Source organism: Gadus chalcogrammus, chromosome 5, assembly GCF_026213295.1.
Source record: "Gadus chalcogrammus isolate NIFS_2021 chromosome 5, NIFS_Gcha_1.0, whole genome shotgun sequence".
Lineage (NCBI taxonomy): Eukaryota > Metazoa > Chordata > Actinopteri > Gadiformes > Gadidae > Gadus > Gadus chalcogrammus.
The window spans coordinates 5409925-5430848 of NC_079416.1; the positions used below are offsets into that span (position 1 = coordinate 5409925).

Here is a 20924-nt window from a genome sequence, read left to right on the forward strand (position 1 = left end):
ATGGCTTTACAACAGTACAAGATGTGTGAGTCTGATAAGACGTGAGATGCTATCAGTGCACCTTTTTCACATCCACTGCACCACTTTATCACATGAGATAGAACGCAGAATAGCTGCCATCTCAGTGCATGTCGTTATCACCTCATCTAGCTGACGCTTCATATAAGCACCGGTAAAAATTGCGTAGAAACAGTGGAAACAATAGAACCTACCAAATTGTAATGCAATGCATTGCAATGGAGCAATTTTACTTTTTTTAATCCATCCATTTGTCCGTTTTTACTTATTTTACTTTTCATTTGAATTATATTCGCAGTTTAAAGTTTGCATCCTTCCGTTTACATTTTTCCGTTTGCATTTTTGCGTTGTATTTAGCTGTTATACGTTTGAATAAATGTTAAGTTACAGAAGGGGTGAACTGATAACCAAACTGAAATATCATAATGATCTATAAAAATTCTTCTTTCTTAAATTAATAATCAGTAATGCTGTTGTACACAGCCACCCATGCAGACATAGCTTTGCAAAATGCAACTTAACAATGAAGAGAGAGGTAGTGCAAGTCAATGATCAGAGAGAGAGAGAGAGAGAGAGAGAGAGAGAGAGAGAGAGAGAGAGAGAGAGAAGGAGAGAGAGAGGAGAGAGAGAGATAGAGAGAGAGAGAGAGAGAGAGAGAGAGAGAGAGAGAAGAGGTAGAATGTAAGATGGTGCCAGGTTCTACATGACATAGGACAGCTCCAGGGTTGTCCTCCTGAGTCCTGACAAGGGCCATCTTCTCTGCTGCCCCACACGTATGCACTTCAAACAACCGTAGAAAATCACTCTTCAGCTGCGCCCTTCCTGCATTTCACACACTCTACCCACGGTCTAGGTCCAGATTGGCAGATTTTACACTGTGTGTGTGTTTGTGTCTATGCATTTATGTGCGTGTGTGCGTGTGTCTATGTGTGTGCGCGTGTGTGTGTGTGTGTGTGTGTGTGTGTGTGTGTGTGCATGAGTGTGAGTCCCACCCCCAGGCCCTGCTCTAGCACAGCTCCACTGATGGCTGATGGGATTCACAGAAGTTGTGTCTGGTGGCTTGGCTCGGTCGCCATGGGAAACGTCCCTAAAAATACCTCCGCTGGGCGAACCGTCACCATCACCTGTCGGTTTCAGCTCCTTCAGCTCCGCTCCGAATCCAGAGTTATTCTTTCAGTCCGCTGCGCCTGAGGCATCGCAAACTTAGCAGGGCCATCGGTCTGTGATGGAGTCTGGCCGGCCGGTTGACCCCGTCAGTCACGCTGTGCTCTGTGGCCGCCCCCCTGGATGAGGATGAGGTTATGACACGTGATGTGGGCTTGAGGATGGATGCATTTACTTGTGTTACATCCAAGTCGTTCGCTTATATTCAGGTACGGAAAGGGTACAGGTCCTACAAATGGAGATGTTTTAGAGTGCAGAAGGGGAAATGGGTGTCAGTAATGAAAGGCATAACTAAACTAGCCAAGTATTTGAACTTCCCCTTCTGCATTTTGTTATTCATTGCATCAAATCTGTGAACGGTATACAATCACACTATTGTACAACGTTAAGATGACGGCGTTTGAGTGTGAGCATGGCCATCGATAAAGTCAGACTAACGGTGGAAAATATGGAGGGCTCTTCAGATGAAGCCTACCTTTCAGTGTTTACCTTTTTACAAGAGAATGTCTGGATTAACCTTGAAACCTGCCACCATGGTTGCATTGATGGGTCTCTTTACTGTGTAAACACTATGCCTATCCGTCCCCTTTGTGACCAGTGTATGACAAACGGAGCAGTAATTAGGGCTTCCCAGGGAAACGTAGTGGAACGGTCCACGATAACAAACGATCTTCTGTAGATGGCAGTTTCTGACACCTGCTGTGTCGCTTTGCATAAATGCATGCATTCAGCGTTATGATGACGATGGGGTGTTGGTGTGTGTGTCACTGTGTGTGCATGTGTGTGTAACTGTTTATAACTGTGTTTGTCAGTGTGTGTGTGTGTGTGTGGTGTGTGTGTGTGTGTGGTGTGTGTGTGTGTGTGTGTGTGTGTGTGTGTGTGTGTGTGTGTGTGTGTGTGTTCATGTGCAGTTCTCTTGCAGTTCTCTTGCTTTGGGATGAAAGGTGACCACAAGTATTGACGGGTCGAGACAAGGTTCTATGTCAGCAATTCGGCATTTATGGATTGTGATTTAATCCGTTGAGCACACAGAACACACTCACACACCCATGGCCACTCATACACACACACAGCCGTGGGCACACGCACCCATGCACACACACCCATGCACACGCACACACACACACACACACACACACACACACACACACACACACACACACACACACACACACACACACACACACACAGGTAATGTCACACCTCTCTCTCCACATTCATTAAGTCCGAACGTTGGGCTCCCAACCTTCTAGCAGACTCAATTCGATCGCCATGTCGCTTGTCCTTCAGTTGAGACCACCCTCCCTCCCCCCTACCCATTAAATCAGAAGGTATCACTTGATTGTGAGAGTTGCGGGAGGGTGATTTATAAGAAAATGTGTGTGTGTGTGTGTGTGTGTGGGGGAGATGACCTCACCAGAGGACATATATCAGGAGGTCAATGGACGAGTGGAAGCTCCACGACCCCCCCCCCAGCTCCGCCACCGCTAAGCTATAGTTATAGTGGCGTGACAATGGCCCATTGTGGAAGCAGGGAGACGCTTATGTCATCGGTGTGGGCTTCCTGGCCTGAGGAGACGGAGCCGCGTTGACACTCACACCGCTCGCCGCTGTAAGAGGGCTGGGGCTCTAGTGTGTCTCTGGGGGCATTTAGCGTTCTTTCCGGAGCGATGAATCGGCCCCACTTTACCTTCTTTGGACAATTTTTTTATTTAATTTTTTTAAGGCCAGCTAAAATAAAAATAATGATAAAAAAAGGGTAAGGATTTCCACCCAGGCATTGAAATACTTTTTTATTGTTGCTGCTATTCCATCCAAACTTCTTGTATCGCAGTCTTCCATGGAAGCCTCTAGGCATCAGTCATTTTTTGTGTGTACATTTGTCCGACTGACATGATCCAATTCACTGAAACATTGATTTTGCATTTGGAGAAAAATAACATAGTAGTAGGAGAGGAGTAAAAGAGCTTGAGGGGGATTGATGCAGCCCTGTATAGATAATATAATATACAAGGATAATGGACCCTTATTCATGCATAATTTGTATTTTATTCTACTCAAAGTATCTATTTGGTTCAGGGATACATCTGTAAACTGGCAATGGCAAGTCTCACCCGGCCTCAGCTGAGTTGTTTGATTCCAGATTCATCGCTGTGCATCCAGAAGGGGTGTATGCGTGGTTAAAATTAACTTCCCATTAGCAGCGACAAGGTGTCACGAAGTGTCTGTAAAGGTTTCAAATCAACACCGTGTAGAGGCTGTCAATAAACAATTCTGCAAGCTTCATCCTCTCGGGTAAATTTGTTTTCTTCTGTAGGCTATCTCCGTAACAGTCAGGAAACCAGGAATAACTCCACCCTTGGCGGTCCTGGTGTTCCGGCCCGCGATGTGTCGCCTCCCGACAGGAGTTGGGATGATTCAGATTGTTTCAGATGCAATTCCTTCTCGATCACTTTTACATTATATAAAAAAAATATTTATAAATAGGGCTTCATAAAAGGAAACAGAGTTGATACTTCAAGTTCATATATGTGTGTGTACATAATGCAAGCAGGCCCACACGCATGTGTAATCTCATTTTAATATCTTACTCACTCACACTTCAGACTTGTGCACATACATGCACGAGTCTCTCTACACACACACGCACACACACGCACGCACGCACGCAAGCGCACGCACACACACAAACACACACGCACACGCACCCCACTATACCCCATAGACTCCATGCATTAAAAATGAGACATAATCAGGACAGAGGAGAGGCGTGTGTGTGTGTGTGTGTCTTCCTGGTTTGTGTCAGGGATGGCGGAGTGTAGGATTTAACAGCTGTCAGAAGCACACACACACACACACACACACACACACACACACACATATCCATGTGTATAGTGAATTATTAGTGTTTGTTAATTTTTTGATTTTTCAGCTTTGAACGCGCGCGGAGTGGGTAGACCTCTGAGTGGTCCCAGCCAGGCGTCTCTGCTACTGGGATGAATAATTTAACAGCCCACTGGGTCCTTCCTCCGGGCCCCTATCTATCTATCTATCTATATATACACTCTGTGTGTGTGTGTGTGTGTGTGGTGTCTGTGTGTGTGTGTGTGCGCGCGGGTGTGTGTGTGTTGTCCTCGTTGGCCAGGCTGGCACCGCCTCAGATGTGTCTGTGTGATTGATGCGGTCTCTCGGTTGAATGTAGGCTACCGGAGCAACTGGCTGCAACTATAAAAAAAGATACATTTTGAAAGAATTTGAAGAAATACAAAAAGTGAGGCCGCCGTTTGTGTGTGGGCCACTGCTCCTTGTTTCTTTCATCAAACCAGGAGAATTTAACTGTTGGTTGTCTCTTGCACTTGAGGAATAAGGTGTACGTTGTTGTCGTTGGCGTCGTACATTGGCCATTAAACATGAAAGACGATGGTAGTGTTGAAGAACAGGGGTGGAAGGGTTGGACAGTGTACCGCTGTTTCCCTCGTGAGGTGTCTGTTGTTCACTCCTACTCATTCTCCTCCTGGCTCTCCCTGCACACATCCACTCTTCAGTGTCTGCAGCTGCTGTCAGGGACACAGCGATCGCGGCAGTGATGGTGTTCGTTGTAACCGGGTTCAGGGGTTAAACAAGTGCCCGATCGTTGAGTGTTCAGCTTCCTAGAGCCTGTTGCGCACACATGCTCCACATTTGACATTCACTAACAGGCTCTCAGACGCCGCTCGGAGAGACGCTTCCATTGTTCATTCTGCTCCGCCGTGCTTTTTGACCTCGTGATTTACTGTGTTCCAATGGAAGAGCTGCGAAGAGATGGAGCTAAACTCGCATGGGAACGTATCGAGGGCTTTCTGTTTGTTGGCTTTCTGTTTGTATTAATGCAGAAATGTGTTTCTGTTTGCTGCGCGCCTTTTCACTCTGACAGGCTGGTAGTCAGAGATCTAAGAGAAGGAAGCGCTAACCTTTAGCTTGGCAACTGAGTTGGTTAGGAGTGCGACTCGCGCTTCTCTCCTCTCGCTGCCACCTCACTGCTCTGCTCTCTCTTCTAACTCTTCTACTCTTATTGTAGCCTCTTCTGTTGTCTCCATCGCCGCTTCTCTTGCCGGCCTCAACACTTTTCTTCATCCAGCCACAATTCTCCTCACACCGCTCCCCCCGCCCCTTGCTTCCTCTCCTCTTTTCCCCTCTTTCCTCTACTCTCTTATAGTTATCCATCGTCTCCTTGCTTCCCGTCCACTTTCCCCTCCTCTCCTCTCCTGTCCCCTCTCCCCTCCTCTCCTCTCCCCTCCTCTCCCCTCCTCTCCTCTCCCCTCCTCTCCTCTCCTCTCCTCTCCCCTCCCCTCCTCCCCTCTCATTGCCCCTCCTTTCCTCCCCTCTCTTCTCCCTAACTATCGCCTCCTTGCTTTCTCTCCTTTCTTCTCAGCTCCTCTCCTCTCTTCCCCTTCTCTTACCTCTCGGCCGCTCTCTCCTCTTGCCGGTCCCGACCTCTCCTTTCCTCTCTCCTTTCTGTGATTTTAATTGTTTTACTTTTGAGATGACGTCCTGGGTCTCTAAGCTGCCCGTCAGACTGCTGTGCTGGCAGAACATATCTCCCAACCCTGACAAATCCCCCCCCCCCCCCCCCCCCCCCACACACACACACACACACACACACACACACACACACACACGCGCAGACACGACCACTGAGCACAAGGAATGATGAAACAGCCAGCAATGGCTTGTTTACAGGAATCCTCCCACCCGTCCCCCCTACATCTAAAAAAGCCTTGCCTCCCCTGTGTTTGGTAGGACGTACGAAAACGCACAGTAGCGCGCGGTGCTGTATCTGTTTGCACGTCTAAAGGCACGGCTAATTCGAAGACAAAAGATGTTGACAGTATGTAGGTGGTGCGCTTTTAATCCCATGTGAAATCACAGCGTATATGTGGTTCTCTTCTGCACCGGCGTGCATGTCAGAGAGACAGGGGGAGGTTACAGATGTATTTAATCAAGCACTCGACACAAGGCACCACACACCATTTATACAGCTAGCGGCTATGTCGCTTCTGGACCACAATGTTTCTTTAGGTTCTGTCCAAAGAAGGAAACCATGGGATACAGCTGTCTGCCATGCAACATTAAAGAGAAACCAACTATGGTTTACCGTACCATAATAAAAAGAATAATATTTTAACCCTGTTTCGCCATGGCCATAAACCAGGAGAAACAGTCCGTTAGTTCGATTAATTTGCCTCAATTACCAACCCAGTGGGCCGCTCCCCGGAAACAGATTTCAAATGGAAAGCAGTTCTTGGGTTGTGGAGGAGGTTAAGAAGTGATTTAGTATTCTAACAGGATTGGCATGTAGTAGGGGGGGCATGGGGGGATATGCCAGCTAGGCTCTGCTGCTGTGCGCTGTGATTCAAAACCCATGAATCAGCAAAAGTCTGCAGAAGCACCCACCACACACACACACACACACACACACACACACACACACACACACACACACACACACACACACACATACACACAAACCCACACACACACACACACACACACAACAGGCCGTTCATTTATGCCTAGTGAGCACACACACACACACACACACACACACACACACACACACACACACACACACACACACACACAAGCACCCAAGTGCATGCACACCATCCCATGGGCACACACACACACACACACACACACACACACACACACACACACACACACACACACACACACACACACACACACACACACACACACATGCAGAGCCCTGGGCTGATCAGACAGGCAGACTGCATGCTCAGCTGTCTGTGTTGGGGATTTAAGTGCTGCAGCATTGAAATGAAACACAATGGATAACAAACTGGATGGGAGCTGCTCCCAATCAATGGGACTGCCCTGCTCCATTTCCTCCAGACGCACAGAATGTTTATGTACATCATGTAGTCGTGAACATGTAACATCCAAAGACTCGTACATTTGTGTGCTTAGTACCTCCTAGGGATTGGCACAGCCCAGTTTGCACTCTCAATTCCCTGCAAAACAAATATTATAGGAACAATAGCCGGTCCTCTCTCTCTATGTATACAGATATCCTCCTCCTTACAGGCAGTGGACCTGGAAGTGTTGTACAACTTGACACACACACACACACACACACACACACACACACACACACACACACACACACACACACACACACACACACACACACACACACACACACACATTTATACATTCACCATTTGACCCTATACACCTGCATCCTCAAACGTGGGCCAAATCAACCACAACTAATGACAAAACCCTGAAACCTTCATGCACAGAGGAGAGGTGATCCTTCAGGCTGTCTCTCTCTCTCTCTCTCTCTCTCGTTCTCTCGTTCTCTCGTTCTCTCTCTCTCTCTCTCTCTCTCTCTCTCTCTCTCGTTCTCTCTCTCTCCACCTCCCTCCCCCACTCTCTCGGTTCACGGTGTGTAACTCCTCCCCCTCTCCGTGTCTCTCAGTTCACGGTGTGTAACTCCTCCCCCTCTCCGTGTCTCTCTCGGTTCACGGTGGGTAACTCCTCCCCCTCTGTGTGTAACTCCTCCCCCGCTCCTTGGCTCTCTCGGTTCACGGTGTGTAACTCCTCCCCGTCTCCGTGTCTCTCTCTGTTCACGGTGTGTAACTCCTCCCCCTCTGTGTGTAACACCTCCCCCTCTCCGTGTCTCTCTCGGTTCACGGTGTGTAACTCCTACCCCTCTGTGTGTAACTCCTCCCCCTCTCTGTGTCTCTCTCGGTTCACGGTGGGTAACTCCTCCCCCTCTGTGTGTAACTCCTCCCCCTCTCCGTGTCTCTCTCGGTTCACGGTGTGTAACTCCTCCCCCTCTCCGTGTCTCTCTCGGTTCACGGTGTGTAACTCCTCCCCCTCTGTGTGTAACTCCTCCCCCTCTCCGTGTCTCTCTCGGTTCACGGTGTGTAACTCCTCCCCCTCTCCGGGTCTCTCGGTTCACGGTGCGTAACTCCTCCCCCTCTCCGTGTCTCTCTCGGTTCACGGTGTGTGACTCCTCCCCCTCTCCGTGTCTCTCTCGGTTCACGGTGTGTAACTCCTCCCCCTCTCCGTGTCTCTCTCGGTTCACGTGTGTAACTCCTCCCCCTCTCCGTGTCTCTCTCGGTTCACGGTGTGTAACTCCTCCCCCTCTCCGTGTCTCTCTCGGTTCACGGTGTGTAACTCCTCCCCCTCTCCGTGTCTCTCGGTTCACGGTGTGTAACTCCTCCCCCTCTCCGTGTCTCCCGCAGGGTTCAAGCAGGAGGGATGTCGGCCGGCGGCGAGGAGCGGGCCGGGGGGGGGGAGGACGAGGGGGACCCGGAGGGCGTGGCGCTGGCGGGGGGCGTGGCGGCGGCCGGGGGGTCGGCGGCGCCCGTCTACGTGTACGAGTCCAAGGTGCACTGCGCCAACGTGCTGCTGAGCCTGGAGGAGCAGCGGCGGCGCGGCATCCTGTGCGACGTGACGGTGGTGGTGGAGGGCCGCGTGGAGATCCGGGCGCACCGCGCCGTGCTGGCCGCCAGCAGCCGCTACTTCCTGCAGGCGCTGCTGGGCCGCGCCGGAGAGGCCGAGCCCATCATCAGCCTCCCCGAGAAGGTGAGGAGAGGGGGGTGTGTCAGGGTAGTAGGGCGGGTGTGTCAGGGTAGTAGGGCGGGTGTGTCAGGGTAGTAGGGCTGGTGTGTCAGGGTAGTAGGGCTGGTGTGTCAGGGTAGTAGGGCTGGTGTGTCAGGGTAGGAGCAGGCGGTGAAGCCGATGGCGCTGAATATAAGCACGTCAACATTCCCGACATCAACATTACCGACGGCCTTCAAGCTGCCATCAGCTCGTCTAGCTGGCCGCGCTTTGATTTGATCAAATGGTGGTTTTGATTAAGTCTCACGGTTCTCGTGTATTTGGTTAAAACCGAATGCCTGAGAACCGTGAGACTCAGTCAATAGAGCAGCTCCCCGCCTCACTGGACAGGCGGGGATGGGTAAGGGTGAATGTTAAATCAATACTTTTTTATACCTTGATGGTATGTAGATGTCCTCCATCCATGTTACATGGTGAAACAAGCAGCACAGTAGTACCGGTATGTCTAATGCTAATAGTTTGCAACAATACAGAACACATTAGCAGTATGTATGGGCCGGGGGTAAGAGTAGACACGATACATCAGGGAACCGCCTACAGTAGAACAGTGTGATCAAGTGATTGACGGTGGGAATCAGCTAGATAAGGTGACACCCTAATCCTGTTGATAGGCCTGGGGGTTGCCGCACAAGTGGATCAATCCATCTGCATTCCGTGTACATCTCTCGTCTCTCTCCCTCTCTCTGTCCCTCTCTCTATCTCTGTCTCTCTCTCTCTGTCTCTCTCTCTGTCTCTCTCTCTGTCTCTCTCTCTCTCTCTCTCTCTCTCTCTCTCTCTCTCTCTCTCTCTCTCTCCCTCTCCTGTCTCTTTCTCTCTCTGTCTCTCTCCTCTCTGTCTCTCTCTCTCTCTCCTCTCTCTCTCCTCTCTCCTCTCTCTCTTTCTCTTCGTCTCTCTCTCTCCTCTTCTCTCTCCTCCTCCTCCCTCTCGTCTCTCTCTCTCTCTCTCTCTCTCTCTCTCTCTCTCTCTCTCTCTCTCTGTCTCTCCTCTGTCTCTCTCTCTCTCTGTCTCTCTCTCTCTCTCTCTCTCTTTCTCTCTCTCTCTCTGTCTCTCTCGTTCCCTCCGTCTCACTTATGTACAAACAAACACACACAAACATAAAAGTATAAAAAGGCAAAAAACTGAATACACACAAACGTTTGTACCTACTTTGTGCAGCTCAGAGGTAACAAAGGTATTGAAGCTGTTGAGGTGTGTGTGCGTTTGATGAGCGTGGACACATTGTGCAGGAGAGCCTAAATGAAGAGGAGAAGAACAAGAAAACCATCCACCACTCCAATGGAGGATGCTTGTATCTGACATTACCATACAGTATAATGGCCCAGATACGTCATGGTGATTAATATGACTCGACCACATACGGCCATCGCTGGCAATTCTTCCTGTGTTACATGCCAAACATACCCCAATGGCTATGCACTGTTTCTCTCTCTCTCTCTCTCTCTCTCTCTCTCTCTCTCTCTCTCTCACTCACTCTCTGTACGCCCAGAGAGACACAGTTCTGCACAAAAGGTGTCTGTTGACACACGCTGAAAATAGCTGAAAATAGACACACATACACACACACCCACACGTGTATGTGCACGCACATACACACATTCACGCACACAGAGATGCGTACCATGCACCCTTATGATGAATGGGCTGAGTGGGATGAATGAGCAGGATGATCCAGGAGAGGAGTATAGAGATTAAAACGTGGACGATTTAAATTGAGATTGCCAGACCTTGCACTACTAGTGCAACCGGGATTGTAGGGTTCATTCCAGGGGATAAAATTCCCTCAAATGTAATCTGAGAATAACCCTCACTTTTTATTTTGTAATGTAAGCCCACCAGAATTACTCGCAAGGTTACTTACTGGCTTTGTCACATACTGCATTGCATGCATACCGGCGTGTATACATGTATACCTGTGTACCTGCTCATAGTGTAGAAACTGTACAGCTGTATCAAACTCAACAGGGCGGCATCACCAGCAAAAGAAAGCCAACTGCTGCTCATTGGGCCCGAGAGTCTTATTTCAAATACACATCCTGCACTAAATACTACTATGCTGTTGCTAACTCTTCCCGCCCCCAGGTTACGGCTAAGGGCTTCGGTCCGCTGCTCCAGTTCGCCTACACGGCCAAGCTGGTGCTGAGCCGCGAGAACATCGGCGAGGTTATCCGCTGCGCCGAGGTGCTCGGCGTGCACAACCTGGAGGACTCCTGCTTCCGCTTCCTGCAGGCCCAGCTGCAGAACGACGGCGAGCAGCACATCACCAACGGCCGAGCGGCGTACGACAGCGACGGCAACCGAGAGCCCGACGAAGACGACGACGACGACGACGGCGACGTCGTCGCGACCGAAGAGCACTTCCTGTCCAAGGCGCCGGGGGTGAGGTCGACGGACGTCGCCGAGGAGACCGTTGAGTGGCAGCACGAGCAGGGTCACGCCGCCATCGACCTGCCGCGCTGCGCCAAATACAGGAAGTACCAGTACCAGGACCCGCAGCATCAGAACGGAGACGGCCATCACGGCGACGCCGATGGGGACCTAGTCAACCATACCTCAGTGGGCTCCCGGAGCCCCAGGCCCTCTGACAACGGCACAGCTGCCCCTCCTCCTCCCCCCACTCCTCCTCCCCATTCACAGGGGCACCTCCTCACCCCCTCCAGGATCAAAGAGGAGCCCTTTGTGTTTGAGGGGGAGGGGGAGGGGGGCGGCAGTAGCTGCCCTCCGGAGTCCTGCGCTGAGGAGGAGGTGCTGGAGATGGAGCTGGAGGTGGAGGGGGGCCCCGTGGCCTCGGATCTGTCCCCCGGCGACAGCGGCAGTCTGCCCAGCTCCTGCCTGCGCTCCTACCTCCAGAGGGGAGGCCTGGATCTCACGGGGGTTCCCAGCACAACCATCCAGCAGCTGCTCTCCAGCAGACTGTCCCTGGATCACTACCGGGAGCTCGCCCGGGAACGGGAGCGCGACAGGGAGTCGGCCCCCCAGAGCCACTGCCGCAGCGGGGACCTGAAGGCGACCTCGCTGGAGCCCGCCAACGGCTCCAAGGCCGAGGTGGAGCTGGACCGCCGTAGCGTCATCTTCTCCTCGGCCGACGGCGAGCGTCTGGGAAGGCCAGGACCCCACGCCTACTCCACCTCGTCCGAGCGGAAGTTCACGGAGAAGGAGCCGCCGCCCGACCTCACGAAGGCGCCGTGCGTCCCTTCCACCAAGCACTTCCCCTCGGCGCTCCTGTCCTCCTCTTCCTCCCCGTTCGGGGACCAGGCCTCCTCGGTCGCCCGGCCGCGCCCCGCCTCCACCGCCGCCCCGACCACCGCTGCCCCCACCAGCTGCCCCATCGCCGTCCCGGTCCGGATGGCCACCCGCTCACCCTCCCACCCGGCCGCCGAGCCCCGGACACGCACCTCCAGCTCCTGCTCCTCCTTCTCCTACCTGGAGGACGGGGGCAGCGGGGGCTCCCCGTCCAGCCTGCCGCAGTACGACTTCTCCTCGTCCTCGCCGCGCTCGCGCTCGCGCTCGGGCTCGGGCTCGGTGTCGGGGCTGGCCCGCTGCCTGGCCGGGGGCGGCGAGGAGCAGGGCAACCACGCCGCCGACGCCGTCTTCACTCAGGGTCGCGCCAAGATCAAGCGCGAGCACAGCGGCTACGGGCCCAACGGGACCAACTCCAGCGACGAGTCGGGATCCTTCTCCGAGGGCGACAGCGAGTGCGGCGTGCCCAGGGAGCCGGGGCCTGAGGTGGGTTTACCGGCCTTCTGTTTCTAGTGCATCTTTATTACGATTCCCCCCGTCTACCCTGCCCCATGGCCTTATCTCCCAACCAACAGATGGTTGCGGGGCCCGGATAGATCCTGGTGGGGCCCACACTTCAACAGATCTCCAGAGGCAGCGCTTAATCAAACAGAGGGTCTGAAAGCGAATGTCCTGTCATGAGGTGGAGATGTCATAGATCTGCAGACACTGCCGATAATGAAAGTGCGTGAAGCTCTAGTTGAAGTCCGGTTTGAATCACAGCCTTAATTGTATGCTGCTCTATTGCCCTGAGGTGATACTCCCACTTAGTTGAATGTACATTCCTCAAAGAGCTTGCGTAGATAATGGCTTCAAATGAAAAAGAAAAGGCCTATGAGTCACCAACCTGACCACAGCTTTGTGCCTGCCTACACATACTACATAATGGATTTGGATGTCTGGACTTTTGCCGTGTTATTAAAGAAGATTGACAAAATGCATCGCCACCGAAAGCAGAATGCTACTGAACGTAAAAGACAACAGCTGAAAGCAGTCTCAGTGGGTTTGCAGTCTTCCTCGGTTGGTGTTTCTATTAGAGACACAAATAAAATGTCAATACAAGTTAGATGTTGTCTGTGGAAAGGGATGCTGTGCTGTCAGTGGTCGTTGTCCCTCACCCTGCAGGGCTTTGCAGCCACTGAGCTCAGTCTGTACATGCCCAGTGATTCACCGCCAGTGTGAGCCCCAGTAGTTTCAGTTGCATAAAAAAATGATATATCGCACATTCTATCTGCGATTTAGAGAGGAGATCTATTCTTGGACCTCTCTGTGTCTTTGGAGACATGCCACACAGCAGAGGAGCCTGCACACCCACGCACACCCACACACATTACACCCGCATAGTAGCACATGCACACACACACACATGCATATGCACACCATCTATGTGGAGTTGAGAGCTACTCGTTGCCATGGTGATGCTTAAGCACATCCATATCTAGTGAGATGTGAGTTGGACGCTGAAACATGTGCGCGGGAAGCCTTCGCACATACATACAGACAGACAGACACACACACACACACACACACACACACACACACACACACACACACACACACACACACACACACACACACACTATTATACCAATACGCAAGAGAACTCGGCTGTGGATTAGAGTTCTGGTGAAGAGGTGTATATGTGTTAATGTATGTAATGTTATTATGTGCTTTATCTTACTTAACGTATCTATGAAACATGAGCAACCAATCAGGAGGCCAGTGAGTCAAGAGCAGTTGAAATGAAGGAGGTATTTTTTTAATTTTGACGTATTGACATTATAATCATTAATGAGTGGGCATGCAAGAGTGCAATTATAATGTTCTTATGGTAGCCAGCCTATTATTTAGCTGTGGATTTACTAGAATAGCTTGAATTGGATCACATTTGTCTTGGCATCAAACCTTGGCAGAGTATATCAAAGAAAGAATGTCCTGCTGCACTATGTCTGGGGCACCCATCCCGACCCACCACGAAACTAGCACAAACACACAACATAAATCAAAATAACACCATGAAAACATACACACAGGTGTGTGACCAACAGGTGAAGTGTGTGTGTGTGTGTGTGTGTGTGTGTGTGTGTGTGTGTGTGTGTGTGTGTGTGTGTGTGTGTGTGTGTGTGTGTGTGTGTGCGAGAATGTGTATTTGTGTGTGTGTGTGTGTGTGTGTGTGTAGCATGTCCCAGTTCTTTGCATTGACCCAGTTGTGTCACACTGAGAATGGGGGTGCACACATACACACACACACACAGACAGACACACACACACACACACACACACAGGATGCCCCGTAGCCAGGTGGAAGGTGTCCTGTCCGAGTTCCCTCCACCATCTGCTTCAGCCACCCCCCCTTCCCTCTCTCTCTGTGACACCTTCAAATATGGGCCATTACCACCCACCTGCCTCTCCACCCCTCCACACACACACACACATCAACTCCTTTTCTACAACATAGAGAGAGACCAATGAATCATGGTAGTGGATTTGGGGGGCTGATGGATGGAGTTAACAATGCCATCAGTTGAGAGAGAGAGAGAGAGAGAGAGAGAGAGAGAGAGAGAGAGAGAGAGAGAGAGAGAGAGAGAGAGAGAGAGAGAGAGAGAGAGAGAGAGAGAGAGAGAGAGAGATGCTTAGCCCAACAACCTCCCTCTACACCCCAGTGCCTGTTTCCCTGCTGGGACCCACAGCCCATATACATGGAAACCAGAGCACCAGAGAGAGAGGGAGAGAGAGACTATGAGTGTCTAAAGGCTTACTCTGTCATTCTAACCTTATTATGTGACTGGTTGGGAGTCATCGGGCTATATATAGATGTGTATCAAGGAGAGAATGAAGCGCAGGATAGCAGGAAAGTGTAACAGGGAGAGCGGCACATCATTTTCCCTTCCCTTTGTTGCCAGCCAGTGTGGTGAATGACCTCATCTTTAAGCACACTGCCCAAGTTCAACTCCATAGGCACACGCCGCCACGGGAATGGAGAAATTGGCACGACTAGCATATTGTACTAGCACGAACGTCAGCTCCGTGGTCGATTCTAATGTATGAAAGCCTATATAGAAGTCATTACACACGATCCCACGGGAGATTATTTTATGGTTTTGTGGTTGTTCAGCTGCTTCCTATATATGGCTTATTACCAAATAAAAAGAAAAGTTAAAGTAAATAATATGAAATAGACAATGCACAGTCTCCGGTTTATAACTGGCCAATGCAATCTCTGCATTAAAACAATAGAGGTATACATCAAAATGACAAACACGCATAGGGCTTTACCGCAAGAATCCCAACGGTGCAAATGCTTAGGCCTACGTCTAGCAAAGGGAGAGATCCTTTGTACAAATCTGGAAGAATCGGAAGTAGTAGGCCTAATTAGCGGCTGTATCGATGACTCACTATGAAGACCTTTTTTGGAGAGGCATATTTGTTACGTGACGTTTTTATTTTAAATCTAAATAAATAAATCCAATTGTTTTAACGAGCAACTGACCGGCAATGACAAAGAAGTAGTCCGTCTAATGTAGATCCCACCCCAGTCATTATCAAGGTCATGGGCTGGAATCTATCCCAGCCCATAATTAGCACGAGGTATAGCTTAAATACCAAAGAATGCCTCCCCTGGCAGGATCACACACACACACAAGGCAACAATGTGAGATTCACTCCAAGTTGTGTAACCTGCATGCCTTTGGCCCGCACAAACAAAGGAAATAGGCCGACAGCCCAATGCAGAGGGGGTCGAAGCATTTTGATTTGAACTCATGGTTCAGATTGAAGAGGCACTCGGGCCTAAGCACTGAATCAACATTCCGACCCTTTTTTTAGACCAGCGTAGGAATTCTGTAAAAAAAATAAATAAAAAAATACGAGATACAATGCGGTTTTGTTGTGAATGAAAGAGAGCTCCTATTGTTCCGCTCAACCGTGTGACGTGGAACGCAGCTCTGTAGTGCCATCTAGTGGACACATATGACCTATTCCTCCCAGTGCACCACTGTATTGTGAAGGCAACTAGATAGGCTTCTCTTCGGTCTTTTCTTTCAAATGATTATCCACAACTTTCTAACCTCAGCAATTAACCTAACCTAATCCTTACCCTTCTTTCCCATGTGGTTTTATTTCTTGTACACATGTTCATATCTCCCAATAGTTATGAAATTCCTCCAATGGAAATGCATATCATTGCTACTGGTTGAGTCATCTCTTGTCTCCAAAGAGGTGTGCAAGGGGATTGTATCTCGGCTTCATGAGTTCACAAGTTCAAGTTATTTTATTAGTCACAGCACAACATAACAGGCAAAGCAGTCATAGTTGGCAATGATATTTTTGTATTTCCCAAGATCTCCTTAACAATGCAAAATTGTGTAAGTAGATAAAGATAGTAAAAAGAGTAACAAGGTACAGTGCAATTAAGAACAAAATATTTTAAATAAAACTTGAATACATCTATGTATATATGTATACATTTATATATATAAATAATATGTATGTACAGTAATATATATATATATATATATATATATATATATATATATATATAAAACAATAAAGACAGTAAAGTCAATAAATGATTGATGTAAAGCAAAGAACGCATGAAACACGAGAGAGGAACCTAAACTCACACTGTGTGGTTGTGCAGGTGAAGCTTCCCTTCCCGGTGGACCAGATCACCAACCTGCCCCGCAACGACTTCCAGATCCTGGTCAAGATGCACAAGCTGAGCTCGGAGCAGCTGGAGTTCATCCACGACGTGCGACGGCGCAGCAAGAACCGCATCGCCGCCCAGCGCTGCCGCAAGAGGAAGCTCGACTGCATCCAGAACCTGGAGGTGGAGATCCGCAAGCTGGTACGCTTCATGGCTGTTACACCCCTTAACCCCTGACCCTAGGGCTCTACACCCCTTAACCCCTGACCCTATAGCTCTACACCCCTTAACCCCCGACCCTAGGGCTCTACACCCCTTAACCCCCGACCCTAGGGCTCTACACCCCTTAACCCCCGACCCTAGGGCTCTACACCCCTTAACCCCCGACCCTAGGGCTCTACACCCCTTAACCCCTGACCCTATAGCTCTACACCCCTTAACCCCGACCCTAGGGCTCTACACCCCTTAACCCCTGACCCTATAGCTCTACACCCCTTAACCCCTGACCCTAGGGCTCTACACCCCTTAACCCCTGACCCTATAGCTCTACACCCCTTAACCCCCGACCCTATAGCTCTACACCCCTTAACCCCTGACCCTATAGCTCTACACCCCTTAACCCCCGACCCTATAGCTCTACACCCCTTAACCCCCGACCCTATAGCTCTACACCCCTTAACCCCTGACCCTATAGCTCTATAGTACTCCCCTTAACCCCTGACCCCCAAGCTTTTACTTACGGGGATTTGTCTTGACCAACATTATACTCCTTGGTGTCCTGACCCTTCTCAACCGTCTCATGATGATTATGGTTTTGTTGTTGTGTTGCATATTCTTTAATAGTGAAAGGTGTTGAATACGCCTTACTAAGACGTCGTACGCTGTGTGTCCTCTCCGGCCGGGCAGGTCAATGAGAAGGAGAAGCTACTGAGCGAGCGCAACCAGCTCAAGGTGTGCATGGCCGACCTCTGGCAGAACCTCTCCTACCTCTCCCAGGAGGTGTGTCGGGACACCCAGGGCAGCCCAGACCAGGCCCACGACGACCCCGCACTGGACTCCGCCTCCGCCGCGGGGGCTCTGTCGCGGGCCGCTTGGGCCAGCGCGGCCCCCACCAGCATCGACCTCACATCCAACCCCGGGTCGCCTTCCTCCGAAGCAGGTGGAAGGGGAGGAGGAGGGGGAGGAGGGGGAGGAGGAGGAGGGGGGGGGAAAGCAAGAAGAGGAGGGAGGAAGTCAAACGTGGCGGCGAGTGTGGATCGGGCGCCGCTGGACGAGGAGCGACGGGGGCCCGGGATGCAGGGGTACAGCTTGGGGCGGGAGGAGCGGGGGCCTCCTGCTGTCTCTCCTCCGCCTCCTTGTCCTCCCCCTTCATCGCAGGAGGGCGGCTCCAGCGGGGATGTATGTAGCGCCACCGTGACGGTAGACTTCTGTCAGGAGATGACGGAGAAGTGCACAACAGCCGAGCAGCAGGCACACAGTTGTGCTTAAAGAAAAAAGAAATGGCCGCTGGCTATCTACTTCTTATTATTTTCTCTTTGTTCTTTTACGTGTTTTCGAGTCTTTGAAACTTTTACATGTCTCTCTACCTTGATATTTGAAGTCCAATTTGTAGTTGGTGTTATTTTTGTTTTTTTGTAATGAACAACACTAGAGTTGTCTTATCAGCAATACTGGTCACCAGGTATCTCTTTTGGACTGGTTACAATACCATTACCACGGGCAGCTTTTTCTCTCTCGGGCCCTGTCCACATGTTTGCATCTTATTTTGAAAATACAAAACTCCAGTTCCTTCTAATTTTTTAGAAAATCTCTGCCCAAACGAGAAAGCAAAAGTGATAGAAAATGCGCATATTGGCCAGGCCAATAGGTGGCGACTTTGTATCCAATATATAAGGTAAATACCAATTGAACAAGGACGCTCTGTGCAGATGGTTTACTGCCAAAGCAAATTGAGGCCATGATGTCACCGTTTAAAAAATAAATCGGTTTCACATTGCAACTTTCAGCGGAAGACAGGCCAAAACAAATAGCCAATACTATGTTTTCAGAAATATAAGTAGGTAAAATAAGTATGTTTTCAGAAATATAAGTATAATAAGTCATAAGTACACTTGTGGATGGGGCCTCACTCCTTCTCTCTCTTGCTGTCACTCTTCTTCTCTTTCTTTCTATCTCGGCTCCCCACTTCTCTTTCGTGCGCCAGGGGAGGTTAAACTCAGGAATTACTCAGAATGTTCAGTAATGTCTCCCTGCTAATATGTACACACATTTTTACTTTAGAGTCCTGTCATAACTTGTAACCACTAAGAACCACCATAGTGTGGCTGTAAGTACTTATTTACTTACGTACAGGAAATATTTTCCAGTGGCATTAACAGGGTCTGTTTTAACCTATGGTTCAAACACAACCCACTCCGGTTATTTGCTAAAGAAATGAAATGACACACGTTTTGAAATGATGTCAGAACTGACACAGATATCAACAATCAACATTTAAGGAGTGAAACAGGACTTTAAAGTGAAATGTTACCAAAGGTATGAATTTGTAAAATTTGTACATTTTAATGAACTGGGTGGAATGAGCTGTCATTATGCAAAGGTTTCAAATTTTACTTTCTTCGGACTTCAAGTTCACAATCGCCGCACTGAAGTGGACTTTTCTGCATACCCTATCTCCCCTCACATTTAACTTCCCCATATCAGAGCGATACAGTGAGGACACATGTGTGCTACACAAGGAAATGTTTCAAATAATTGGCAAAACACAAAGTAGGAGCACTATCTGAGCACCTCCAAGAGGCCACGTTTAGCGTTCAAAAGCAGAGGATCGAGGAATGACCCCGGCACTTACAGGCGGACCTCAACAGAGCAACTTAATCAGACCGTTTGTTTGAGCCAGTAATTTATTGTCTATTGAATCTATGAGTGAGTTGTCCCTCCATTTGGCTCTGGGATCCACTGTTGATGTTGTGTTGTACATAGAAGTCAAATTACCCCTACGGAATAAGCATTTGGTATATTTATGTAGGACGTTTGCGCAATTGAAAATGTTTTACATTTTCGTTTTTTTTGTTGTGGTTTTTTGAATTCACGCAAAATATCCGATCATTCTCTTTTCAGCTTTCGATTAAGTGCATCTAATGGTGCATACTTACAAATTACAAGCTTCAAGAAAACAAAAAGGAGACTATATCATTGCATTATTGGTTGAGGGAGATGCCAAATTATTTAGCTGTTAAGTCAATTCCGAAGCACGTGGCAGGGTAGGCAATGACATGGAAAATGTTGGCTGGACGTGTGTGTGTGGGGGGGGGGGGTTTGGCCCTGTACATTTTTGCATTTTACAACACCATGGAGGGTTTTAGGATCAGAACCTGTTTTAACAAAAGTCTAGATCTAAATTGTGAATCTCCAATGTTGTTCGGGGTCCCCTTTTTGGACCTTGAGGTTTTGGGGCCGTCCTCTGTAGATTGGATGTACGATTGTGTTATGGATTACAAGTATACCCATGGTAAAGACGTGGCCAATAGGTTATTACAAAGACGGACCCAAAGTCATGAAATAATCAACCATTCCAGAGCATGACAGTAAGGTTTAACTGAAGATGAAACTAGCCACCACAAATAATCCAGAGATTGTCAAAAAAATAAATCTAAACACGGACAGACCCTTAAGAAAACACTGAAGAACAGCTGATGTTAGATAGGCGTTGATTCATGTGAACATGCTAATTTATTTATTTGTACTTTGTTGTTTTTCAAAGGGGGGTTGTGTGTGGGGGGGAGGGTGGTAGTGTAAGGAATAGGGTGGGATGCGGGTGGTTTGGGGATCTGGTAGATACTAAAATATAGGCCACTACCTATTTCCTAGCATTGATTCTGTGTTCGGTAATGGTTGTTTTAAAAAAAACTTTTTATTGTGTTTAATCATGGTTATCTGCGACTATTCGAAAGACGGATGAGATTATGTCTTTGATATATTATGACTCACAAATGTCCTTGTTAACTAAGTTATACTTAGAGGGATGAGAGTATGTTTACAACAGTTGTTTTTTCTGCTTATGCATCTCAAGGCCAGCCCCTGAGATGCATTTTTAATAGGAAAATTACAGTTAATTAGATGAATATGTTGAAATTAGAATCAACCGACAAGTGCAGCTCAAACTTTTGCCTTAGCTGTTTTTGAA

The 20924-nt window shown here is 49.2% G+C and overlaps 1 protein-coding gene across 1 annotated transcript; it reads left to right on the plus strand.

Moving 5' to 3' along the window:
- Positions 1–20482, plus strand: LOC130382729 (transcription regulator protein BACH2-like). Its single transcript, XM_056590616.1, has 7 exons — positions 1–41; positions 7667–7672; positions 8439–8781; positions 10897–12540; positions 16733–16939; positions 17645–17893; positions 18017–20482. Exons 1-7 carry the CDS (start codon positions 1–3, stop codon positions 18224–18226), a joined length of 2700 nt encoding a protein of 899 aa, XP_056446591.1. The 3' UTR covers positions 18227–20482.
- The last annotated feature ends 442 nt before the right edge of the window (positions 20483–20924 follow it).